The 27,586-nt window shown below is 44.4% G+C and overlaps 1 protein-coding gene across 4 annotated transcripts in view; it reads left to right on the plus strand.

Moving 5' to 3' along the window:
• Window positions 1–27,586, plus strand: part of ATP7B (ATPase copper transporting beta) — a 119,044-nt gene that overhangs the window by 50,848 nt on the left and 40,610 nt on the right. For all 4 annotated transcript variants that reach the window (XM_056562030.1, XM_056562027.1, XM_056562029.1 and 1 more), the window contains 3 exons: window positions 1,817–1,991; window positions 8,658–8,891; window positions 21,509–21,600. In XM_056562030.1, coding sequence (XP_056418005.1) covers window positions 1,817–1,991; window positions 8,658–8,891; window positions 21,509–21,600 — 501 coding nt within the window. The remainder of the gene's footprint in view (window positions 1–1,816; window positions 1,992–8,657; window positions 8,892–21,508; window positions 21,601–27,586) is intronic.

Consider the following 27,586-nt stretch of genomic DNA (forward strand, 5'->3'; position numbering starts at 1 on the left):
GAGACCATTGGGTTTGTTTTTACAACACTTTATTTATTTGAATTTTTTTATAAATGTTGGCCAGAGGGTCCTTTGGAAAGTATAGAAGAGGTTTGCAGTTTTTCTTTGGTTCTTTTTTTTTTTTTTTTAAGTTTTACTTACGGTATTTTGGGATAGACAGTTAAAATGTGGCTATAGGGGTGTAGTGGTAACTATTACACCTGGGCCCTTGTTCCTTAGAGGATCCAAAGACCCCATTGCCATATATATATATATATATATATATATACAGTGATGCCTCAACATACAATAGTTTCAACATACAATGGTCTTTTCTGGACCATTGTAACTTGAAACAGACTCAACATACAATGCTACGGACACTCCAGATCTGTGATACCTGTCACAACTGGAGGAAATGACCAATCAGAATGGGCATTTTACTGGTAAATCACCTCTATTACTGAAATTCATTCACGGACTGGCTGTCTGGTAGCGCCCCCTACAGTACAGGGAGGAACTACAAGTTCTGTACTACTCCTTACCTGTACCAGGGTTAGTTGCTCCTTTGGACACCAGGTGAGGGCGGCTCCATTTGGGACACTGTGTGTACAGTATAGGACCCTGAAGAAGCTTCTGTCCTCTACATAAACCATTGTTTCCCAACCAGGGTGTCTCCAGCTGTTGCAAAACTACAACTCCCAGCATGCTGGGAGTTGTAGTTTTGCAATAGCTGGAGGCACCCTGGTTGGGAAACACTGACATAGACAGTGATTTACAGCTCCCAGCAGATCTTTCTTACTTTTATATGTAAGAATTTGCTTTATCTATATTAGTTATCTACTTATTTTTCTTTAATCCTCACTTTTTCCTTTTTTTGGATGACATTTTGGTGGCTTCAGAACCAATTACCAGGTTTCCATAGAGTTCTGATCTCAACATACAATGGTTTCAACTTACAATGGTTGTCCTGGAACCAATACATTTTGTAACTTGAGGGACCACTGTATATATATATATATATATATATATATATATATAATCCCAAAATAAAGCAGCACTACTTATCCAGTCCAACCAAAAAATTGGTGCCAGCGTAATGCTGACATGAGATATTAAATCACTTTTTTTGTTGGAGTGCTGCGCCTGTATCTGGTTCATATATATATATATATATATATATATATATATATATATATATATATATATATATATAGTAGTTTGGCCCCTGTTACAGATTTTGCTTTGGGGTTCATAAGCTTCATGCCCTCCCCTCACTAAAAATAGGAGAGTTTAAGACACATACCTGTTTTAACCATTTAGGGCCAACTTTAGTTTCATCCAAGCAGTGACATGAAGCAGTGCTGTCACCGTTAAACCCATGAAATCCCTGTTACTAATGTAAAATGACAAATATAAGTTTCTGTATAAGTATGTTCACACTGAGGAATTGGAGCGGAAAGGAAGAGGAATCATTTTGGTCAGGAAAATTTTCTCCCTTTTAGCGGCATTGGCACAGAATTTTTGCAGAATTTTTGCAGAATTTTTGCTGATTTTTTGCAGAATTAAAAAAAAAAGAAAAAAGAAAAACCATTTACTTTAATGGGCTTTTAGCCGCGGAATCTGCCGAATATGAACATATTCAATCCTCAGGCAGAATAGAATTCAGCGTTAAAATTCTGCTATCAGAAATGCGTCAGTCAACGGAAGTTTCATTTAAGGATAAATTGGAGCAGAATAAGCGGGCAGAATTACTCAAGTCAATTCCTCTTCAATTTCTTGTGAACATATCCTACAGCATTTTGAATAGTAATTTGTAATGTATTTAAAATCACAGGTGGAGAAAGTCCTTCCTATTCAGCCTTATATTTGGGATCCCTGTAATCTGCATCATGATCTACATGCTCGTTGTCAACAATAAACACAGTCGGCCGTCAGCACTGGACAGAAACATCTTCCCTGGCTTATCTATACTAAACCTCATATTCTTTATGCTTTGCACATTAGTCCAGGTATGTGGAGTGTTTGTTTCTAAGATATTAAAGAAGTTAAAAGGGGTTGTTCATTCTGTAAAAAATGCTTGTTTATCAATATTAGATAAGGGGAGTCCGACCCCCATCACCCCACTGATCAGTGCTCCACAAGGGCTGCAGGCTCTCCATATATACAAAGATGTATATATTTCTGGGGCCTGTAAGAAATAGAAAAAAAGCAATACTTACCTTCCCCCAGTCCCCTGCTGGTCAGGAATCCTGCCAGCTTTTATATGTATTTATTTATATTCATTCTATTATTACATATAAGGACCTGATTTACGGTATATATAATTTTGTGGTAAATTTAATGGTTAGGTCATTTAATGGTTAGGTCATGTAACATTTAACACGTGCTAGGTTTATATTCTGTAATAACAATGTAAATGCACGGTCCATGCTGGGAAATATAATGCAAACAAAAATAGTCTGGTCCTCAGAAGATTTCCTTGTCCATTGTCCTTTGTGTTTCTTGCAGTGAGTGAGGTTTTTTTTCACCAGACATTCCTGGTATTTAAAGGGACCCTTCTGTGGCCTATTATATAATCATGGACACATGTCGGTCATACTGTGTAACCTTTGCAGCTTCATAGGAGCCCTGTAGGCAGTGGGACAATTTCTACCTTTAAAATAAAAAATAAGATTAAAAAAAATAACCTATTACTGTATAGTAGATTAGCATCAAGGGACTAATTCATTATTAATTACTGGTTTATTGGTTAGTCTATGAGGCAAGTTCACTATTGGGCTGGGTTCACACTAGCATAATACAGATGCATTTGTATCATGGCATCAGGCCAGGTTCGGGTCTTTAGAGTGAAGAACAGGACAGAACTTGTGGCCATAATATGGACAGATAAATGTCTCTGTATTACTAGCGTGAACCCAAACCTAGCTTTTATTCACACAGCCAATGGCCATAATAGGGCTGCCTTATGGCATCCAGTGTATCTCTTTATGCCTCTGATTTCAAATGCATGTCTATAAAGTCAACGTACAATAATAATCCTAGGGGGAGAGAACTTGGTTAACCTCTAGGTTAAAGGGGTACTCCACTGCTCAGCGTTTGGAACAAACTGTTCCGCACGCTGGAGCCGGCGCCAGGAGCTCGTGATGCCATAGCCCCGCCCCTCATGACGTCACACCCCGTCCCCTCAATGCAAGTCTATGGGAGGGGGCGTGACGGATGTCACGCCCCCTCCCATAGACTTGCATTGAGGGGCGGGGTGTGACATCATGAGGGGGCGTGGCTATGACATCACGGACTCTCGACGCCGGCTCCAGCTTTCGGAACCTCTTGTTCCAAACGCTGAGCAGCGTAGTACCCCTTTAAACAGTTTTTAATGTAAAATCAGACATAGAATAACATTTTGTATTCTTTTTTCTGAGAATATCTCTATATATACTGCACCAGATGGAGCCAGTACGGCTGCACATGGTGCCCATATGGGCACAGGGCACACTGTCATGTAAGGAGCTCTGGCCGGCTTCTTACATGACAGTGGGCTCAGCCTATCACAGGCCGGGGCGGGACATCACTACGGCCGGTGATACGCCGACGGCTCTGCGGCGTCCCCGTCCCCAGGAAGTGGAATGACGTCAGCACTGCCGGACCGTGAGGCCTGTGCCGGACCAACGGGGGCTCGTAGGAAGGTATGTATAAGTTTATTTTGTTTATTTTTGAGGGCCGGGCACGGGCATATATAAATGTGTACCACTACAGTTGTCCTTTAATGACTTGGAGAGGATCTACAAAGAGGAGTGGGACAAAATCCTTCCTGAGATGTGGATAAACCTGGTGGCTGTTACGCCTAGCGCTCCGGGGCCCCGCTCCTCCCCGGAGCGCTCACGGCGTCTCTCTCCCTGCAGCGCCCCGGTCAGTCCCGCTGACCGGGAGCGCTGCTCTGACATGGCCGTCGGGGATGCGATTCGCACAGTGGGACGCGCCCGCTCGCGAGTCGCATCCCAGGTCACTTACCCGTCCCGGTCCTCTGCTGTCATGTGCTGGCGCGCGCGGCTCCGCTCTCTAGGGCGCGCGCGCGCCAGCTCTCTGAGACTTAAAGGGCCAGTGCACCAATGATTGGTGCCTGGCCCAATTAGCTTAATTGGCTTCCATCTGCTCCCAGACTATATCTGTTCACTTCCCCTGCACTCCCTGGCCGGATCTTGTTGCCTTAGTGCCTAGTGAAAGCGTTTCCCTGTGTGTTCCTAGCCTGTGTTCCAGACCTCCTGCCGTTGCCCCTGACTACGATCCTTGCTGCCTGCCCCGACCTTCTGCTACGTCTGACCTTGCCTCTGCCTAGTCCTTCTGTCCCACGCCTTCTCAGCAGTCAGCGAGGTTGAGCCGTTGCTAGTGGATACGACCTGGTTGCTACTGCCGCAGCAAGACCATCCCGCTTTGCGGCGGGCTCTGGTGAACACCAGTAGCCTCTTAGAACCGGTCCACCAGCACGGTCCACGCCAATCCCTCGCTGACACAGAGGATCCACTACCTGTAAGCCGAATCGTGACAGTAGATCCGGCCATGGATCCCGCTGAGGTGCCGCTGCCAAGTCTCGCTGACCTTACCACGGTGGTCGCTCAGCAATCGCAGCAAATTGCCCAACAAGGACAGCAGCTGTCGCAGTTGACCGCCACGTTACAGCAACTTCTGCCTCTGCTACAGCAGCAACCATCTCCTCCGCCAGCTCCTGCACCTCCTCCGCAGTGAGTGGCCGCTCCTAGCCTCCGCTTGTCCCTGCCGGACAAATTTGATGGGGACTCTAAACTCTGCCGTGGATTTTTGTCTCAGTGTTCCCTGCATATGGAGATGTTGTCGGACTTGTTTCCTACAGAACGGTCTAAGGTGACGTTCGTAGTGAGCCTTCTTTCAGGAAAGGCCTTGTCTTGGGCCACACCGCTCTGGGACCGCAACGATCCTGCCACAGCCACAGTCCAGTCCTTCTTCGCTGAAGTCCGGAGTGTCTTCGAGGAGCCAGCCCGAGCTTCTTCTGCCGAGACTGCCCTGTTGAACCTGGTCCAGGGTAATTCTTCAGTGGGCGAGTACGCCATCCAGTTTCGTACTCTTGCTTCCGAATTATCATGGAATAACGAGGCTCTCTGCTCGACCTTTAAAAAAGGCCTATCCAGTCGCATCAAGGATGTGCTGGCCGCACGAGAAATTCCTGCCAACCTGCAAGAACTCATCCATTTGGCTACCCGCATTGACATGCGTTTTTCTGAGCGACACCAAGAGCTCCACCAGGAAAAAGACTTAGATCTCTGGGCACCTCTCCCACAGTATCCGTTGCAATCTACGCCTGGGCCTCCCGCCGAGGAGGCCATGCAAGTGGATCGGTCTCGCCTGACCCAGGAAGAGAGGAATCGCCGTAGGGAAGAAAATCTTTGTCTGTACTGTGCCAGTACCGAGCATTTCTTGGTGGATTGCCCTATTCGTCCTCCACGTCTGGGAAACGCACGCACGCACCCAGCTCATGTGGGTGTGGCGTCTCTTGGTTCTAAGTCTGCTTCTCCACGTCTCACGGTGCCCGTGCGGATTTCTCCTTCAGCCAACTCCTCCCTCTCAGCCGTGGCCTGCTTGGACTCTGGTGCCTCTGGGAATTTTATTCTGGATTCTTTGGTGAATAAATTCCGCATCCCGGTGACCCGTCTCGTCAAGCCGCTCTACATTTCCGCGGTCAACGGAGTCAGATTGGATTGCACCGTGCGTTACCGCACAGAACCCCTCCTGATGTGTATTGGTCCCCATCACGAAGTGATCGAGTTCTTCGTCCTTCCCCACTGTACCTCTGAGGTCCTCCTCGGTCTGCCATGGCTCCGGCTTCATTCTCCCACCCTTGACTGGACCACCGGGGAGATCAAGAACTGGGACTCTGCCTGCCATAGGAAGTGCCTCTCCCCCCCTCCCAGTCCCGTCAGGCAAGCCTCAGTGCCTCCTCATGGCCCCCGTCCTTGTGTCACCCTGCCCCGTGCCAAGCTTCACCCTCTGCCCTCCCTCCCCATTCCCACTCCTGCTGTACTCCCTGCCTTTGAGGAAGCCCTCCATTCACTCCCGGTGTCCTCGTCCCAGGTAGAGCACTTGTCGGACAAAAAAAGGGGGAGACCTAAGGGGGGGGTACTGTTACGCCTAGCGCTCCGGGTCCCCGCTCCTCCCCGGAGCGCTCACGGCGTCTCTCTCCCTGCAGCGCCCCGGTCAGTCCCGCTGACCGGGAGCGCTGCTCTGACATGGCCGTCGGGGATGCGATTCGCACAGCGGGACGCGCCCGCTCGCGAGTCGCATCCCAGGTCACTTACCCGTCCCGGTCCTCTGCTGTCATGTGCTGGCTCCGCTCTCTAGGGCGCGCGCGCGCCAGCTCTCTGAGACTTAAAGGGCCAGTGCACCAATGATTGGTGCCTGGCCCAATTAGCTTAATTGGCTTCCATCTGCTCCCAGACTATATCTGTTCACTTCCCCTGCACTCCCTGGCCGGATCTTGTTGCCTTAGTGCCTAGTGAAAGCGTTTCCCTGTGTGTTCCTAGCCTGTGTTCCAGACCTCCTGCCGTTGCCCCTGACTACGATCCTTGCTGCCTGCCCCGACCTTCTGCTACGTCCGAACTTGCTCTTGTCTACTCCCTTGTACCGCACCTATCTTCAGCAGTCAGCGAGGTTGAGCCGTTGCTAGTGGATACGACCTGGTTGCTATCGCCGCTGCAAGACCATCCCGCTTTGCGGCGGGCTCTGGTGAAAACCAGTAGTGACTTAGAACCGGTCCACCAGCACGGTCCACGCCAATCCCTCTCTGGCACAGAGGATCCACCACCTGCCAGCCGAATCGTGACAGTGGCAAAATACAAGAAACGTCTGATCTCTGTGATTGGCAACAAGGATATTTCCACCAAGTACTAAGACATGTTTTTGTCAGGGGGGTTAAATACTTATTTCACTGAGTAAAATACAAATCAATTAGTATTAATTTGAAATATGTTTTTCTGGATTTTTTGTTGTTATTCTGTCGCTCACTGTTCAAATAAACCTACCATGTCCAAATATATAAAGAAATCAGCTCACATCACATTCAGGCAAAGTTTCCACTTGGATTTTTTTGTGCTTTTTTCCCGAAAAAAAAAATGCCAAAATTGACCCCATCACATTTTTTCATTGAAAAAATGCTGCGGCCAGATGTTAGCTGTAAATTAATGAGAAATCACTAAATTCTTTTTCCACTTCCAAACTGCATTTTTCAGTTTGGTGTTTTTTTTTTGTTATCCTTTTGGCATTTTTTCACTCTTTTTTTTCCCCGTTTTTCAGCTCCTTGGCGGTTTTGCAAAGTCGCAGCATGTTGAGCCTATGGTGTTTTTTTCCCCATAGATGTCTATGGGAGTAAAAAAAAACAAACAAGAAAAACGATGTGTGGGTTTTAACTTTTGGGGTTTTTGCAGGTGGTTTTATTCTTTTTTGGACTTCGCTGGACTTTAGCGATCCAAAAAAGTGATGGAGATACCTTTTTTTTAAATAAAATTTCGTAGGGTACCATTAAAAAAAAAAAATTATAAAAAAGATACAGTAGTGATGGAAAAAATTGTATTAAACGAAATTTATGTTTTTTATAGCAATTTTATTTATTTATTTATTTTAAACAGGGATCAATTTATGTGGGCGGGCAGGGAACTAAAAATGTAGCCGACAATAATAAAAAATGTAGTGTGTGTTTTTCACTTTTTTTTTCTTCAACATTTTATAGGTAGTACAACTACTCCCAGCATGGAACAGTGTGTTCCATGCTGGGAGTAGTTGTACTACCTAAAAAATGTTGAAAGAAAAAAAAAGTGAAAAACACACACACTACATTTTTTATTATTGTCGGCTACATTTTTAGTTCCCTGCCCGCCCACATAAAATGATGGGAGTAGTAGTACCTATACTAATTGACAAATCAACCCCTGGTGTCACTTCTCCTGCGCTCGCATCTCTGCTCCAGCCGGCGACTTACTCATTCATATTTCCCGCTGAGAGCGGTGATTGGCTGCTACCATCCGGCAAGTCACCACTCTGAAATATGAATTTCTGTTCACATCACTGGCCGGCCCGGAGTATAGTGCAGAGATACGAACGCTGTATAGAGCTACTATGTGTTCCATGCTGAGAGTAGTAGTACTACCTAAAAAATTTAAAAAATAAAGAAAAAAAGTGAAAGACACACACCCTGCCTGCCCACATAAATTGATCGCTGTTTAAAAATGTATCAAAATTTTGTTATAAAAAAGAAAAATGTTGTTAAATACATTTTTTTCCATCACTACTGCACCTTTTTTATTTTTATTTTTTATTTTGGTACCCAACAAATTTTGAAAAAATGTCAAAGGGGCCAAAAATGCAATTTCCACTCTAAGGCATTTTTTGGGCCACATAAAAACCAAGTGGAAACAGCCTAATGCGATCAGAATGCCCGGGTGACCCACAAGTGAGGTCATCAAGAAAAATAGTTTGTCCAGCACCACACTACACTAGTACAAATCTTCTCTTTATTTCTTTCTCATGAAATAATACATTCTGATGAAATATATATTTCTGAGGAAATATGGTTGACGCGTTTTGAGTCAAAATACACAATAATTCATACCATATTATGCTGCAGTCAGTTTCACTGTATCTCCTCTCATTCACAGTCCTTTGGAGGATGGTACTTCTACGTCCAGGCTTACAAGTCCTTGAAACACAAAGCAACAAATATGGATGTACTCATTGTCCTGGCTACCACCATTGCCTATATGTACTCTGTGGTGATCCTCATTGTGGCCATTGTGGAGAAGTCTGAGCAGAGCCCAGAGACCTTCTTCGATACACCCCCTATGTTGTTCATGTTCATCGCTCTGGGAAGATGGCTAGAACACATAGCAAAGGTAATTGTGCCAGATTGGTCCCTGTGGGGCTCTCCAGGAAATCTCTTAGATCCTGGACCATCCCTGGAGAAAGTTTAACCCTTACTACTGTGTGTGTTGTCAGCACTGCACGTAGGCAATGCTTTCCTTGGCAGGATAATGATGTTCACATTACACTGAATCCCATGAGCTCATATATATTGATTTACGTATTACTTGCAGTCTAATCCTCACTTGTAATCTGATCTGTTTTTTCATCACCGCACGAATTGCTAAAGTTTTTCTCCAATTTATTGTGTATCACACCAGAGAAATGGCACACAGACACATTAGTCTGCTTGTCTATCACTGCCTTTAAGTACCGGTATGTATACAGATACAGATGTAGATCTTTGGAATCAAATTATGGATCAGAATAAAATTACCTTAATACAAAATATAAAAATAGACATTTCGGGTCCAGTTTGTTCAGAACTGAAATGGGGCATATACAGTCGTGGCCGTAAATGTTGGCACCCCTGAATTTTTTCTGGAAAATGAAGTATTTCTCACAGAAAAGGATTACAGTAACATGTTTTGGTATACACATGTTTATTCCCTTTGTCTGTATTGGAACTAAACAAAAAAAGGGAGGAAAAAAGCAAATTGTACATAATGTCACACCAAACTCCAAAAATGGGCTGGACAAAATTATTGGCAACCTTAACTAGGGATCGACCGATATCGTTTTTTTAGGGCCGATAATCGGTGGAGGTTAGGGCCGATAGCCAATAACTTATACCGATATTCCAGTATAAGTTATCGGCTATTTATCCCCCCGCGACACCGCTGCAGATCATTGATTTAAAGCCGGCGCTTTAAATCAATGCACTGCAGTGTCTTTTGCGGTGCCATAGGCTGCCGCCGCCACCCGCTTCTCTCCCCCTACCTGTCAGGGTGGTCCGGGCCATCCTTCCTTCCTGTAGTGTCCGGGGGTGTTCCGGGTGGAGGGTGAACCGGTCCGGGCTGTCCTTCTTCTCCAGGGGTCCTCTTCTCCACTCCGGGCAGGCTCCGGCCTAGTAACGCAGCATAGACGCCGCTGCGCAGTGACGCCCATGTGCAGCGACGCACCTGACGTCACGGCGTAGCGGCGTCTATGCAGCGTTACTAGGCCGGAGCCTGCCTGGAGTGGAGAAGAGGACCCCTGGAGAAGGACAGCCCGGACCGGTTCACCCTCCACCCGGAATGCCGCCGGACACTACAGGAAGGATGGATGGCCCGGACCACCCCCATTACGGGTAAGTTTAATTTTTTTTATTGACTCGGAGGGTGGGGGAGGGGCCCGACCGGTATAGCGGTATGGGCAAAATTCCATACTGTGGGAGGAAAAAAAAACGGTATCCGGTTCATACCGGTATACCGCCCAGCACTACGGTGGGGAGTGCGACGCGGTGCGGTGGGTTGGGGGGGGGGGGGCCGTCGCGGTGCGGTGGGGGCGGTGCGGGGGGCAGGGCATTATCGGCTTATCGGCAAGGTGATTGCCGATACCGATAATGCCCAAAATCGTGATTATCGGCCATACCGATAATCGGTCGATCCCTAACCTTAACTTAATATTTGGTTGCACACCCTTTGGAAAAAATAACTGAAATCAGTCGCTTCCTATAACCATCAATAAGCTTCTTACACCTCTCAGCCTGAATGTTGGACCTCTCTTCCTTTACAAACTGCTCCAGGTCTCTCTTATTGGAAGGCGCCTTTTCCGAACAGTAATTTTAAGATCTCTCCACAGGTGTTCAATGGGATTTAGATCTGGACTCATTGCTGCCACTTCAGAACTCTCCAGCGCTTTGTTGCCATCCATTTCTGGGTGCTTTTTGACATATGTTTGGGGTCATTGTCCTGCTGGAAGACCCAAGATCTCAGACACAAACCCAGCTTTCTGACACTGGACTGTACAGTGCGACCCAAAATCCATTGGTAATTCTCAGATTTCATGATGCCTTGCACACATTCAAGGCCCCCAGTGCCAGAAGCAGCAAAACAACCCCAAAACATCATTAAACCTCCTCCATATTTCACTGTAGGTTCTGTGTTCTTTTCATTGTAGGCCTCATTCTGTTTTAGGTAAACAGTAGAATGATGTGCTTTGAATTATTTTTTCTCTTCCGTCCACGCCCAGGGAGATTAGCTACAGTGCCATGGGTTGCAAACTTCTTGGTAATGTTGTGCACTGTGGACAAAGCCAAATCTAGATCTCTGGAGATGGACTTGTAACCTTGAGATTGTTGATATTTTTCCACAATTTTGGTTCTCAAGTCCTCAGACAGTTCTCTTCTCCTCTTTCGGTTGTCCATGCTTAGTGTAGCACACAGACACACAATGCAAAGACTAAGTGAACTTCTCTCCTTTTTATCTGCTTTCAGGTGTGATTTTTATATTGCCCACACCTGTTATTTGCCCCAGGTAAGTTTAAAGGAGCATCACATGCTTGAAACAATCTTATTCTTCCACAATTTTGAAAGGGTGACAATAATTTTGTCCAGCCCATTTTTGGAGTTTGGTGACATTATGTCAAATTAGCTTTTTTCCTCCCTTTTTTGGTTTAGTTCCAATACACACAAAGGGAATAAACATGTGTATAGCAAAACATGTGTTACTGCAATCCTTTTCTGTGAGAAGTACTTCATTTTATAGAAACACTTCAAGGGTGCCAACATTTAGGGCCATGACTGTATATATATGTATATGGTTTCTACTGTAACTCCATTGGCCTCTTCTGGATACTAAAGCATCCAAAGGTGTGAAGCCTTATAAAGAGGAAATGTATTCTGATGCTTAGATCTGTAAAATTCTAAGCAAAATAAGCACAAATTCCAGGCAGTGTGGATCTGGTGAGGGAAGTTCAGGGAGAATTTCCTTGCTAAATTTTCTCAGTGTGCAAGTAGAGAAATTCCACTTGGAAGTTTTGGTGAAACAGATTTGTATTGCGGTCAATGCTGATTCTGCTGTACAGTGCACACTATAAAATTCCAGTAGCAGAACTTTCTGCTGCTAAGATCCATACACTAAAGGTATGAACACGTTCATTCTTTTGGCGAAATAGAGAGCGAAATGCATTGCCAGCTATTGGGACCGGCAATATCCGCTCGGTCCAACCGACTTACTCAGTTGGCTCCGCCCGGAGAAACTCCATAGTGTGCCTACACCTTTACAGTTGCTGTACATAAGATGGAGGCAGTGACATGCTCTGAACAGCCTGTTCTCCATTGTCCCAGAGATGTGCCTGATACCAATCCATGACGACACAACTCTTGTGCCATGGTGATTTGTCCTGATCAAATCGTCCTGCCATAGGGTGAACAGCTGCCATGAAGGGGCCAACTTGGCCACAATGCTTAGATAAGTCTTAAATGGGAATTCCAGGCAAAACCTTTTTTTTATATATATCAACTGGCTCCGGAAAGGTAAACAGATTTGTAAATTACTTCTATTAAAAAATCTTAATCCTTCCAATAGTTATTAGCTTCTGAAGTTTTCTGTCTAACTGCTCAATGATGATGTCACGTCCCGGGAGCTGTGCATGATGGGAGAATATCCCCATAGGAACTGCACAGCTCCCGGGATGTGAGTCATCAGAGAGCAGTTAGACAGAAAACAACAACTCAACTTCAGAAGCTAATAACTATTGGAAGGATTAAGATTTTTTAATAGAAGTAATTTACAAATCTTACAATAAAAAAGAGGTAGAGTGCACTCACCGCGGGTAAACAGCTGCAGGCCCAAGGTCCGGGATCACCACGGCATAGACGAAGACGGTAAGGGGCGCTCAGAGGCTACGCCGGCTGTTTCGGACGTAGGAACGTCCTTCTTCCGGCCTCAACGTTCACGTCATAGCGTTGCCCTTTTATGGAAGTCCGTGGATCACGGGAGTAACCATAGAAACATGTAAACTATGGGTAAACGTGTGGATCAAAAAGGAAGGTTCGGAAAAGCGAAAAGTGAATAGAGAAAGAAAGGAATAAGCTCCATTGCCGGATAATAGAGAATAGAGCTATTAATGTAAACTTATACATATATAGTGTTAACTATAATAAAAGTATAGACCTTAATAGCAGCAAGTAGCAAAACCCAAAAAGTGGATAAAAATAATAAATAGATAGTGATTGAATAAATAATAATAAAGGAGGTAGAAAAACAGTAATGTGTATAATTGAATATCTTAATATGATAAGGTGCAAATAGAGACTAGTGTAATTAACTTAAGAAGGGGGACATGTCAAGCCGCTCATTCAGCCCAGCCGGGCCCTGAGCGCTACATCTGAGAATATAGCGTGCTTCACATTGGAGAAGAATATTTTCTCTATCTCCTCCTTGGTTAAGGACTGGAATTTTTTCGATTCCACCGAAACGCAAAACATCTACATCGTTGTTATGCATTTCGTGCAGATGTTTCGCTAAACGTGGGGGACCTGTTCCTTTGGAGAGCGTGTATTTATGTTCGCGAAACCTAGCACAGAGTTGTCTCTTGGTTTTTCCTATGTAGTATCTGTGACAAGGGCAGATAATATAATAGACGACAAAGGTGGTTTTGCATGTGATTAGTTGTTTAACAGAAATAGAATAACCACCGAGGGTGAGATGTTTAGCTCCTGTGTTGAATCTGCAAAATTTGCAGGATCCGCAGCGATGGTTACCTACTGGAGAAAGGTTCTGCAGCCAAGATTCATTAAGGGGTGAAGTATGTTGCTTAAGTTTTTCACCAATAGTCTGATTCTTCCGGTAGGTAATTAATGGACATAGAGCTGTGACTTGTCTCAAGTCTTCATCGGTAGATAATATATGCCAATGGCGTCTGATGGTAGAATTTATGACATCGTTCATTTGAGTATTCTTAAATGAGAAAGTAAATCTACGCTCTGTATCTTGATTCTTGTTTTTCTTGGATCTTTTATACTGTATCAAATCATTTCTGTTCATTTCTTCAACTTTATTGAACGCTGTCTGAATGATATTAACGGGGTATCCGCGAGCCAAAAAACGTTTTTTTAGATCTTCTGCTTGCGCTAAATAAGAGACATGCTCACTATTTAGTCTTTTTAGACGCAAGAATTGACTAAAGGGAATAGCACGCTTGGTGTGTGCAGGGTGTGAACTCTTAAAATGAAGTAAACTGTGACGGGCTATTTCTTTCCTATAGCCCTCTGTGTGCAGGCCTTGAGGTGTTTTAATGATCCTTATATCAAGGAAGTCCAAATGACTTTGACAGAAGACAGATGTAAACCGCATGTTCATTGTATTAGTGTTTAGATAGCTGACAAAACTATTAAAGTGGTCCTCAGATCCTTCCCAAAGGAGTAGCACGTCATCTATGTAACGCTTGTATCCTTTAATGTTGCTGACATAGGTGTTATTACCCATAGTTTACATGTTTCTATGGTTACTCCCGTGATCCACGGACTTCCATAAAAGGGCAACGCTATGACCTGAACGTTGAGGCCGGAAGAAGGACGTTCCTACGTCCGAAACAGCCGGCGTAGCCTCTGAGCGCCCCTTACCGTCTTCGTCTATGCCGTGGTGATCCCGGACCTTGGGCCTGCAGCTGTTTACCCGCGGTGAGTGCACTCTACCTCTTTTTTATTGTATTATTGGATACTTTATCTAGTGTGTGCACCCCGCAGGTGCTGCTTTGTAATTTATCGGGTCCGGAGGCTGCCAGTGTACACCAGCGGTATCGTATATCTGCATGTTCAGCTGCACGGTGTGCTCTCTCCTCCTTCAGTGGTTTTTAGGCTATTTTGCTCTGCTATTACTTGTTTTTCTGGATTGATGAGCACCCTATTCAGCCTTATTTCTAGATATATTATTAAGTTATGGATACAGATACCCCACCAGCTGGAGCCTCTGGCTCCACTTACACCGATAGACAAGACGCAGGGGCGTTTTTCATGTCCTGCAACTCCCTGGATGAAGTTAAAGTACTCAGTGTAAAAGCTTTAGAATATAGGATTACTTCTCTAGCAGACAAGGAGCTTAGGTCCTTTTGGACAGTGAACTCCTTGAAAGCATACAGAGACAGTGGAAGAGTCCCCAGAGGACTACGATCTTACAAAGTACCATCGCAATTCCATAATAATCCACTATTCCTAGAAGCATGGAACAAAGCCCATCTTACTCACGCAGAAAACCTGTTGAATATCATACTAGAACAAACAGAACTTGACTATGTGCGAACTACAGAAGAATTATGTCGCGCAAAAAACGAGCTACGCCTGAGACTAACAGATCATCAAGCCTTCACTTTTTTTAATAATCTAGATAAGAAAATTAAATTAACAGAAATTGAAGTCAAAGAAAAAAAACGTGATAAGTTCCTACGTGATAAAACAGATTATGAGAATAACATGATTTTTTCCTGGCGACAACATCAACCACGTACTCAACGACCTAACAATAGAAATAATAGGAATAACCCGAGAAGACGTGCCCAAAAAAAGAAACGTCCATCCGATTATTGGACAACTGACTCCGATACCAGCGACGACAACATGAGAGATACAGGAGCCAAATCTGATTCACATGACACCCCGAACCTCCCTTTAGGAGGAAGACTCGAAGGGGAAGAAGAAAAAGGAAGAGGTCCCACAAGGACCATGGTCAGGAAGAAAACAGTGACCTGGAACCAGGAACAACGAATGTAATAAATATTTCAGGCATAGACCTACCTACCGAATGTATCTCATTATTATCCAAAGGTCTCAATTTTGGCGTGTACGAATCTTTCGACATGCCTCAATTCGAGATTGATCTTTTTAAGGGTGTCCGGAAAATCCAATTACATAAATTCTTTAGCAAAAAAGGGAACAAAACATCAGATGATCCTGTGAGAGAGGGTGAAAGGCCCTGCACAATAGGACCATTAGGTTTTATTCCTGCAAGTGGCCTCAATGACGAGGAAATATCACACATTAAAATACTAGCCGAATTAGCAGATCCACAGACAGAAGACATCGATATAGCAGTGCCAACCCCCGGCTATTCTAGGTTTAATAGCGGACGTCAATCTACCTTTAACCCTCCAGTCCCTCCTGGATCACCTCTAGACCTATTTACACAATCTGTTACACAGGATTTGAAATGCCTTATCTATCCAGCTCCACTTAAAAATTTGACTAAGGAAGAACAGAAGATGTTAACCTGGCTCTCTCAACAGAGAAACTTAATAGTAACAAGAGCCGATAAGGGCGGTTCGATCGTCGTAATGTCATCATCTCAATACGAAGGAGAAGCCAAGCGACAGCTGACAGATTGCACTACTTATGAAAAAGTGTTATCAGACCCAACAAGAAGGGTCATGGATACGCTTCGATCTTTTCTTCGTCGAGCTGTTGAAATGGGAGTCTTAAATCACTCTACTGCAGAACGGCTGATACCCGTCGCACCTAAGAAACCTAAATGGTATATTTTGCCGAAGATCCACAAGTCGCGGACCGACCTCCCCGGACGACCTATCGTCGCGGGGATCGGTTCCGCGACTGAATATCTGTCAAAATACATAGAGTGGACACCCTTAAAAAGATCAATCTCGAATTGAGGCATGTCGAAAGATTCGTACACGCCAAAATTGAGACCTTTGGATAATAATGAGATACATTCGGTAGGTAGGTCTATGCCTGAAATATTTATTACATTCGTTGTTCCTGGTTCCAGGTCACTGTTTTCTTCCTGACCATGGTCCTTGTGGGACCTCTTCCTTTTTCTTCTTCCCCTTCGAGTCTTCCTCCTAAAGGGAGGTTCGGGGTGTCATGTGAATCAGATTTGGCTCCTGTATCTCTCATGTTGTCGTCGCTGGTATCGGAGTCAGTTGTCCAATAATCGGATGGACGTTTCTTTTTTTGGGCACGTCTTCTCGGGTTATTCCTATTATTTCTATTGTTAGGTCGTTGAGTACGTGGTTGATGTTGTCGCCAGGAAAAAATCATGTTATTCTCATAATCTGTTTTATCACGTAGGAACTTATCACGTTTTTTTTCTTTGACTTCAATTTCTGTTAATTTAATTTTCTTATCTAGATTATTAAAAAAAGTGAAGGCTTGATGATCTGTTAGTCTCAGGCGTAGCTCGTTTTTTGCGCGACATAATTCTTCTGTAGTTCGCACATAGTCAAGTTCTGTTTGTTCTAGTATGATATTCAACAGGTTTTCTGCGTGAGTAAGATGGGCTTTGTTCCATGCTTCTAGGAATAGTGGATTATTATGGAATTGCGATGGTACTTTGTAAGATCGTAGTCCTCTGGGGACTCTTCCACTGTCTCTGTATGCTTTCAAGGAGTTCACTGTCCAAAAGGACCTAAGCTCCTTGTCTGCTAGAGAAGTAATCCTATATTCTAAAGCTTTTACACTGAGTACTTTAACTTCATCCAGGGAGTTGCAGGATATGAAAAACGCCCCTGCGTCTTGTCTATCGGTGTAAGTGGAGCCAGAGGCTCCAGCTGGTGGGGTATCTGTATCCATAACTTAATAATATATCTAGAAATAAGGCTGAATAGGGTGCTCATCAATCCAGAAAAACAAGTAATAGCAGAGCAAAATAGCCTAAAAACCACTGAAGGAGGAGAGAGCACACCGTGCAGCTGAACATGCAGATATACGATACCGCTGGTGTACACTGGCAGCCTCCGGACCCGATAAATTACAAAGCAGCACCTGCGGGGTGCACACACTAGATAAAGTATCCAATAATACAATAAAAAAGAGGTAGAGTGCACTCACCGCGGGTAAACAGCTGCAGGCCCAAGGTCCGGGATCACCACGGCATAGACGAAGACGGTAAGGGGCGCTCAGAGGCTACGCCGGCTGTTTCGGACGTAGGAACGTCCTTCTTCCGGCCTCAACGTTCAGGTCATAGCGTTGCCCTTTTATGGAAGTCCGTGGATCACGGGAGTAACCATAGTTTACATGTTTCTATGGTTACTCCCGTGATCCACGGACTTCCATAAAAGGGCAACGCTATGACCTGAACGTTGAGGCCGGAAGAAGGACGTTCCTACGTCCGAAACAGCCGGCGTAGCCTATGTCAGCAACATTAAAGGATACAAGCGTTACATAGATGACGTGCTACTCCTTTGGGAAGGATCTGAGGACCACTTTAATAGTTTTTTCAGCTATCTAAACACTAATACAATGAACATGCGGTTTACATCTGTCTTCTGTCAAAGTCATTTGGACTTCCTTGATATAAGGATCATTAAAACACCTCAAGGCCTGCACACAGAGGGCTATAGGAAAGAAATAGCCCGTAACAGTTTACTTCATTTTAAGAGTTCACACCCTGCACACACCAAGCGTGCTATTCCCTTTAGTCAATTCTTGCGTCTAAAAAGACTAAATAGTGAGCATGTCTCTTATTTAGCGCAAGCAGAAGATCTAAAAAAACGTTTTTTGGCTCGCGGATACCCCGTTAATATCATTCAGACAGCGTTCAATAAAGTTGAAGAAATGAACAGAAATGATTTGATACAGTATAAAAGATCCAAGAAAAACAAGAATCAAGATACAGAGCGTAGATTTACTTTCTCATTTAAGAATACTCAAATGAACGATGTCATAAATTCTACCATCAGACGCCATTGGCATATATTATCTACCGATGAAGACTTGAGACAAGTCACAGCTCTATGTCCATTAATTACCTACCGGAAGAATCAGACTATTGGTGAAAAACTTAAGCAACATACTTTTCCCCTTAATGAATCTTGGCTGCAGAACCTTTCTCCAGTGGGCAACCACCGCTGTGGATCCTGCAAATTTTGCAGATTCAACACAGGAGCTAAACATCTCACCCTCGGTGGTAATTCTATTTCTGTTAAACAACTAATCACATGCAAAACCACCTTTGTCGTCTATTATATTATCTGCCCTTGTCACAGATACTACATAGGAAAAACCAAGAGACAACTCTGTGCTAGGTTTCGCGAACATAAATACACGCTCTCTAAAGGAACAGGTCCCCCACGTTTAGCGAAACATCTGCACGAAATGCATAACAACGATGTAGATGTTTTGCGTTTCGGTGGAATCGAAAAAATTCCAGTCCTTAACCAAGGAGGAGATAGAGAAAATATTCTTCTCCAATGTGAAGCACGCTATATTCTCAGATGTAGCGCTCAGGGCCCGGCTGGGCTGAATGAGCGGCTTGACATGTCCCCCTTCTTAAGTTAATTACACTAGTCTCTATTTGCACCTTATCATATTAAGATATTCAATTATACACATTACTGTTTTTCTACCTCCTTTATTATTATTTATTCAATCACTATCTATTTATTATTTTTATCCACTTTTTGGGTTTTGCTACTTGCTGCTATTAAGGTCTATACTTTTATTATAGTTAACACTATATATGTATAAGTTTACATTAATAGCTCTATTCTCTATTATCCGGCAATGGAGCTTATTCCTTTCTTTCTCTATTCACTTTTCGCTTTTCCGAACCTTCCTTTTTGATCCACACGTTTACCCATAGTTTACATGTTTCTATGGTTACTCCCGTGATCCACGGACTTCCATAAAAAGGCAACGCTATGACGTGAACGTTGAGGCCGGAAGAAGGACGTTCCTACGTCCGAAACAGCCGGCGTAGCCTCTGAGCGCCCCTTACCGTCTTCGTCTATGCCGTGGTGATCCCGGACCTTGGGCCTGCAGCTGTTTACCCGCGGTGAGTGCACTCTACCTCTTTTTTATTGTATTATTGGATACTTTGTCTAGTGTGTGCACCCCGCAGGTGCTGCTTTGTAATTTATCGGGTCCGGAGGCTGCCAGTGTACACCAGCGGTATCGTATATCTGCATGTTCAGCTGCACGGTGTGCTCTCTCCTCCTTCAGTGGTTTTTAATTTACAAATCTGTTTAACTTTCCGGAGCCATTTGATATATATATATAAAAAAAAAAAAAGTGTTGGCCTGGAATACCCTTTTAATGTCCAAATATCAATCTATGGCACAGGTCTCCAAACTGTGGGCCTCCCAGAGGTTACAATACTACAACTCCCAACGGCCGTCCGTGCATGCTGGGAGTTGTAGTTTTACAAAACCTCGAAGTCCACAGTTTGAAGGCCGCTGATCTACGGATCTATGGTATCGGAAGGCTCAGGGTGTGTAAAGAAAATATTCCTAACATAAATACACCACCTCCACCAGTTTGAACTGACAAGAAGGGTTCATGGATTAAAGCAGCTTGTCCCAAACGTTGACCTTCCCATGAGCAAAGTGCACCAGAAATCTGGACTCCTCTCACCAGACAATGTTTTTCCACTGCTCAGTCCACTGGAGTCTTGTATTTCTGCTTCCCTTAGAAAGCAAAGGCGCTGGAACTAGTTGTCTGCCGTCATAGTCCACCCATGATGAGCTGTGTGTTTGGACATACAGTGATCCCTCATCTTACAATGGCCTCAACATACAATAGTTTCAACATACAATGGTCTTTTCTGGACCATTGTAAGTTGAAACCAGACTCAACATACAATGCTACAGACAGTCCAGATCTGTGAAACATGTCAATGGCCGGAAGAACTGACCAATCAGAATGGGCATTCACTAGTAAAACCTCTGTATTACTGAAGTGTATGCACTGACTGGTGTCTGGTAGCGCCCCCTACACTACAGAGAGGTACTACATGTTCTGTATACTTTTCCTGTACCTGGGTTACCTGCTCCTCTGGACACCAGGTAAGGGCGACTTCATGTTACTTTTTTAGGACACTGTGTGTACTGTACAGGACCCTGAAGAAGCTCCTGTCCTCTACATAGACCAGTGTTTCCCAAGCAGGGTGCCCCCAGCTGTTGCAAAACTACAACTCCAGCATGCCCGGACAGCCTCTGGCATACTTGTTCCCTCTGGTCCTTGGGTTTGATCCCTTTGTTCATTTTCTCCTTGCCCTCGGGCTTGCGTTCAGCAGCCATTTGGTGCGTCTCCACCTCTGACATATACTCTTATTGCCCTTTGACCTCATATTTATATTTATATTTATTACCTCTCTATACCCAGTTCCAGTCCTCACCTACCCATCTGTAGTGTTTTTTGGTGCCTTGTTTTTATTATGTATTTGTGCTATTGTTTTTTAATCAATTATATACTTTAATAAATATTTTGTTAACTTTCTTCCATTTCTTGTTTATTTGTGCATAATTTTTTTTGTATTTTTGGTGGTGAACCAATTGATATTGTAACTTGAGGGAGCACTGTATTAGTTGGAGCACCAGCATTGTATTCAGGTTTGCTTTACTGTGCAGATCACTGGATTTTCCCATTCGGATCCACAGTAACTTGTCATTTGATGCTGCAGTCTGGGATCTCAGGTCTGGACAGTTCCTGATACGGGCATCAGGTGTCTGAGAGCACTGTGGACTAGACAAAAAATAAATTAAAAAAGACAAGAATTTCCTCTGCAGCATACAGCTGCTAAAAAGTACTGGAAGGATAAAGATTTTTTAATAGAAGTAATTTACAAATCTGTTTAACTTTCTTGCACCAGTTGATTAAAAAAAAAAAAAAAAGTTTTCCACTGGAGTATCCCTTTAAATGATTGAGAGGGCAGTCTCTCCATGGTATTTCTACACCTTGGTATTATAAAGCAGTATTGTGATTCTCTCTCTACCATAGAGTAAAACATCGGAAGCTCTTGCCAAGTTAATATCCTTGCAAGCTACAGAGGCGACAGTGGTGACGCTTGGACCCAATTACTCAGTGGTGAGGTAATGCAACATATTCTCTTATGGATTAAAGTATTTTTCCCTTTTTATACACATTGCTGATTTTAAAGGGGTTCTCTGCCCCTAGACATCTTATCCCTTATCCCGTAACTTAGCATTACGCTGTAATAGTACACAGTATATTGTTTCAGCAAGTTAAATATTCAATTACATTGTAAACCGCGTACCTTATATACTCGAGTATAAGCCGAGTTTTTCAGCACGATTTTTCGTGCTGAAAACGCCCCCCTTGGCTAATACTCGAGTGAACTCTCCGCCTGTCAATCCCTTCTCAGTGGTCCTCAACCTGCGTACCTCCAGATGTTGCAAAACTACAACTCCCAGCATGTCCGGACAGCCAGCGGCCTCCTTCATCATCCAGCCCCCCCCCCCCTTTTGTTTTGTACTCACCTCCCCTCGGCAGGAAGGAAGGGTGAGCTGGTCCTGGCCATCTATGCTGCAGGGACCGTCCGGTGGGGAGGGTTAGTCGTTGCGGGCTGTCCATTTTCACTGAAGGGGCCTCTTCTCTGCGCTTCGGGCCCGGCCCCGGACTAGTGACGTTTCCTTGACGACGACACACAGGGATGTTGCGCATGAACGTCCCTATGCGTCGTCATCAAGGCAACGTCACTAGTCCCGGGACGGGCCCGAAGCGCAGAGAAGAGACCCCCCTGTTGAAAATGGACAGCCCGCAACAACTAACCCTCCCCACCGGACGGTCCCTGCAGCATAGGTGGCCCGGACCAACTCACCCTTCCTTCCCGCCAAGGGGAGGTGAGTACAAAACAAAAAGGGGGGGGGGTCTGGATGATGACGAAGGCCGCAGTGGTCTTCAACCTGCGGACCTCCAGAGGTTTCAAAACTACAACTCCCAGCATGCCCGGACAGCCGATGGCTTATAGTCGAGTCAATAACTTTTCCTGGGTTTTTGGGGTGAAATTAGGGGCCTCGGCTTATATTCGGGTCGGCTTATACTGGAGTATATACGGTATATGAAAAAAAATTGTTGCCAGTATGAATAACAGTGTGTAAGAAAACACCAACATATGTCACAAGAGTGACAATGTTCCCAACGTACGTTTCTATCCCTCAGTGTACGACACTCAGGGGCGTCCTCAGGGGAACGTATAGTATATGCAATCACGGAAAGAAAACTGTGTATTCATATCACAATTTATAGCATATCATATAACTTGTGGTAGCCTCAGTTATAATGTGGGCGATGGCCGCTTGTAGGAGATATCAAATCACTTATAGTAAATTCAATAATAATATTGGCAATGGCCCACTGTCTATATATAGAAAAAAGTTATACAGGTAGGCTAAGTGTGTACATATAACATACGGTATATCTTTGTGAAACAATTTTCTACATAAAGCAATTTTTGCACTCAAGTAATTTTTGTGGCATTATATGTGAATATTGGACTATCGGAGTGAAGAAAGGAATCATTTACTGTTGGTATATTTGTACCAAGTTATGTAGGAACATGTATATATAGTCCACTTCCTGTTTATACATCAGATGGTTAGGATTCATGCTCTACAGACAGGACCTCAGAAGAGGAAATGTTTCTGGAAGTAATTATTTAGCATTTTGCCATAAGTGACATTTTAAAGTGAACCCCCACCCTTAAATTTTATATTGTTTTCTGTTAATTTTACCTCTGGTTAATTTCTAATATGTATTTATGCAACTTTCTGTGCTGCTCTATTTGGTAAAATAAATAGAGGCTGGAGAGAGTGAGGAGAGCAGATACAAGGTAGCCTGCATGGGGAAAATCAAACAGGCTGTGTACAAGTGTAGAGGAGAACTCATACAACAAACTGTAGGTGTTGTATGAAAAACTAAGCAAAAGTTTTAAAGGGGCCCTGTGTCGGAAGCTCCGCTCCCCAGCGTCCGGAAGTTTATTGTTCCGGACGCTGCGTGCGGGCTTCTGTGTTCAGGGCCGCCCCCTCAGCGAAAGTCTATGCGAAGGGGGCGCGATGGCCGTCACGCCCCCTTCCCATAGACTTTCGTTGAGGGGGCGGGCGTGACGTCACGAGGGGCAGCCCTGAACACTGAAGCCCGCACGCAGCGTCCGGAACAATAATCTTCCGGACGCTGGGGAGCGGAGCTTCCGACACAGGGCAGCGGAGTACCCCTTTAAACATTTTTTTTTAATCATCTGGTGCCGGAAAGTTAAACAGATTTGTAAATTACTTCTATTTAAAAAATCTTAACCCTTACAGTACTTATCAGCTGCTATATGCTCCATTTTAGGAAATGTCCAGAGTAGGAGCACATCCCCATAGCAAACCTATCCTGCCTTGGACAGTTCCTAAAATGGACAGAGGCATCAGCAGAGAGCACTGTGGTCAGACTGAAAGGAGATTCAAAAAGAAAAGAACTTCCTCTGGAGCATACAACAGCTGATAAGTAATGGAAGGATTAAGATGTTTAAATACTGTATAAGTAATTTACAAATCTGTTTAACATTCTGGCACCAGTTGACTAAAAATTTTTTTTTTTCCAGTGGAGTACCCCTTTAAACCCTTAAGGACCCAGACAATTTTCACTGTAGGACCCGGCCATTTTTTGCACATCTGACCACTGTCATTTTAAGCATTAATAACTCTGGGATGCTTTTACCTTTCATTCTGATTCCAAGATTGTTTTTTCGTGACATATTCTACTTTATGTTAGTGGTAAAATTTTGTCGATACTTGCATCGTTCCAAAATTTGATGAAAAAATTGAAAATGTTGCATTTTTTAACTTTGAAGCTCTCTGCTTATAAGGAAAATGAATATTCCAAATAAATGCACCCCTCAAAGTATTCAAAATGACATTCAAAAGGTTTGTTAACCCTTTAGGTGTTTCACAGGAATAGCAGCAAATTGATTGTAAAAAATTAAGATTTTGAATTTTCTCCCTCGCATGTTCTTGTAGACCCAGTTTTTGAATTTTTACAAGGGGTAATAAGAGATGATGATCCCCAAAATTTGTAACCCCATCTATTCTGAGTATGGAAATACCCAATGTGTGGATGTCAAGTGCTCTGCTGGCGCACTACAATGCTCAGAAGAGGAGGAGCACCATTGAGCTTTTGGAGACAGAATTTGTTTGGAATAGAAGTCGGGGGCCGTGTGCGTTTACAAAGCCCCCCGTGGTGCCAGAACAGTGGAACATACCCCATATGTGGATGTAAAGTGCTCTGCTGGCACGCTACAATGCTCAGAAGAGAAGGAGCACCATTGGGATTTTGAAGAGAAAATTTGTCCGGAATTGAAGACCACGTGTGTTTACAAAGCTCCCATAGAGTCAGAACAATGGACCCCCCCCCCCCCCACATGTGACCCCATTTTGGAAACTACATCCCTCACAGAATTTAATAAGGGGTGCAGTGAGTATTTACACCCACTGGCGTTTGACAGATCTTTGGAACAGTGGGCTGTGCAAATGAAAAATTACATTTTTCATTTTCACGGACCACTGTTCCAAAAATCTATCAGACACCTGTGGGGCGTAAATGCTCACTGTACCCCTGATTACATTACATGAGGGGTGTAGTTTCCAAAGTGGGATCACATGGGGGGGGGGGGGGGGTCCATTGTTCTGGCTCTATGGGGGCTTTGTAAACTCATGTGGCCTTCAATTCCGGACAAATTTTCTCTTCAAAATCCCAATGGTGCTCCTTCTCTTCTGAGCATTGTGGTGCACCAGCAGAGCACTTTACATCCACATATGGGGTATGTTCTTACTCAGAATAAATGGGGTTAACATTTTGGGGGGCTTTTTTCCTATTTTTCCTTGTGAAAATGAAAAATTTTGGGTAACACCAGCGTTTTAGTGAAATTTTTATTTTATTTTTTTCATTTTTCCATCCAACTTTGAAGATTTTTCATTAAACACCTGTGGAGTGTTAAGGCTCACTATACCCCTTGTTACATTCCGTGAGGGATGTAGTTTCCAAAATGGGGTCACATATGGGTATTTCTTTTTTGCGTTTATGGCAGAACCGCTGTAAAATCAGCCACCCCTGTGCAAATCACCAATTTAGGCTTCAAATGTACATAGTGCGCTCTCAGTCCTGAGCCTTGTTGTGCGCCCGCAGAGCATTTTACGCCCACATATGGGGTATTTCTGTAATCAGGAGAAATTGCGTTACAAATTTTGGGGGTCTTTTTTTCCTTTTAACACTTGTGAAAATAAAAAGTATGGGGCAACACCAGCATGCTAGTGTAAATTTTTTTACACTAACAGGCTGGTGTAGCCCCCAACTTCTCCTTTTCATAAGGGGTAAAAGGAGAAAAAGCCCCCCAAAATTTGTAGTGCAATTTCTCCCAATTACGGAAATACCCCATATGTGGCCTTAAACTGTTTCCTTGAAATACGACAGGGCTCCGAAGTGAGAGAGCACCATGCGCATTTGAGGACTAAATTAGGGATTGCATAGGGGTGGACATAGGGGTATTCTACGCCAGTGATTCCCAAACAGGGTGCCTCCAGCTGTTGCTAAACTCACAGCATGCCTGGACAGTCAGTGGCTGTCCGGAAATGCTGGGAGTTGTTGTTTTGCAACAGCTGGAGGCTCCGTTTTGGAAACCCTGCCGTACAATATGGGGACAGTGTAAGGGGGTGTATATGTTTTGTTTTACCCTTTATTATGTGTTAGTGTGGTGTAGTGTTTTTAGGGTACGTTCGCACTGGCAGAGGTTTACAGTGAGCTTCCCGCTAGAAATTTGCGCTGTGGCGAAAAATTTGCTGCAGCTCATACTTGAAGCAGGAAACTTACTGTAAACTTGCCCGTGTGAATGTACCCTGTACGTTCACATGGGGGGGCAAACCTCCAGCTGTTTCAAAACTACAACTCCCAGCATGTACTGAAAGACTGTGCATGCTGGGAGTTGTAGTTTTTTTACAACAGCTGGAGGCACACTGGTTGTAAAACCTTCAGTTAGGTTCTGTTACCTAACTCAGTATTTTCCAACCAGTGTGCCTCCAGCTGTTGCAAAACTACAACTCCCAGCATGTACTGATGCTGGGAAATGTAGTTATGCAACAGCTGGAGCTACGCAACTACAACTCCCAACATGCCGAGACAGCTGTTGCTGTTTGGGCATGCTGGGATTTGCAGTTTTGCAACATCTGGAGGGCTACAGTTATAGACCACTGCAATGTGATCTCCAAACTGGACCTCCAGATGTTGCAAAACTACAAATCCCAGCATGCACAGACAGCAAACTGCTGTGTGGGCATGCTAGGAGTTGTAGTTTTGGAAGATCTAGAGGGCAGTATAGAGATCACTGTGCAGTTGTCTCTAAACTGTAGACCTCCAGCTGTTGCAAAACTGCAAATCCCAGCATGCCCAAACAGCTGTCTGGGCATGCTGGGAGTTGTAGTTTTGCAACATCTGGAGGGCTACAGTCTCAGACTGTAGCCCTTTAGATGTTGCTAGGCAACTTACCGACTTCCGTCCGCGCCGATCACATGCCGCCCGCGACGATCACCGCAGCCAATCGCGTCCCGCAGCCTCCACCGGCGAGTAAGTGGATCTTCGGCGCTCGGTCCCCTTCGGTTCCCCGTTCTGCCCCGCCTATTGTGGGTGGGCAGAATGGGGAAAACAAAAGTTAACCCGCCGCCTCCGATCTGCTATTGGTGGTCGCGTCTAGACCACCAATAGCAGGGATAGGAGGGGTGGCACCCCTGCCACCTCACTCCTATCCCTTCAGGGGGATTGTAGGTATCATGGACAACCGCAATCCCCCTTATATTCCGGGTCACCGAGTCACCATAGACCCGTATGACCCAGAATAGGTGCAAATCGCAAGTGTGAATTCACTTGCGATTTGCGCCGATCGCAGACATGGGGAGGTCTGATGACAATATATCAGCATCGATATCAGCAGTCACACCGGTCCGGTCCCCGCCCGTTTGCGCGGCGGGGACTGAAATTCCCACGGGCGTAAGACCCAGGTACAGAAGGTGTATCCATACGCCCTGGGTC

Source organism: Hyla sarda, chromosome 2 (genome assembly GCF_029499605.1).
Source record: "Hyla sarda isolate aHylSar1 chromosome 2, aHylSar1.hap1, whole genome shotgun sequence".
In the NCBI taxonomy this organism is placed as follows: Eukaryota; Metazoa; Chordata; class Amphibia; order Anura; family Hylidae; genus Hyla; species Hyla sarda.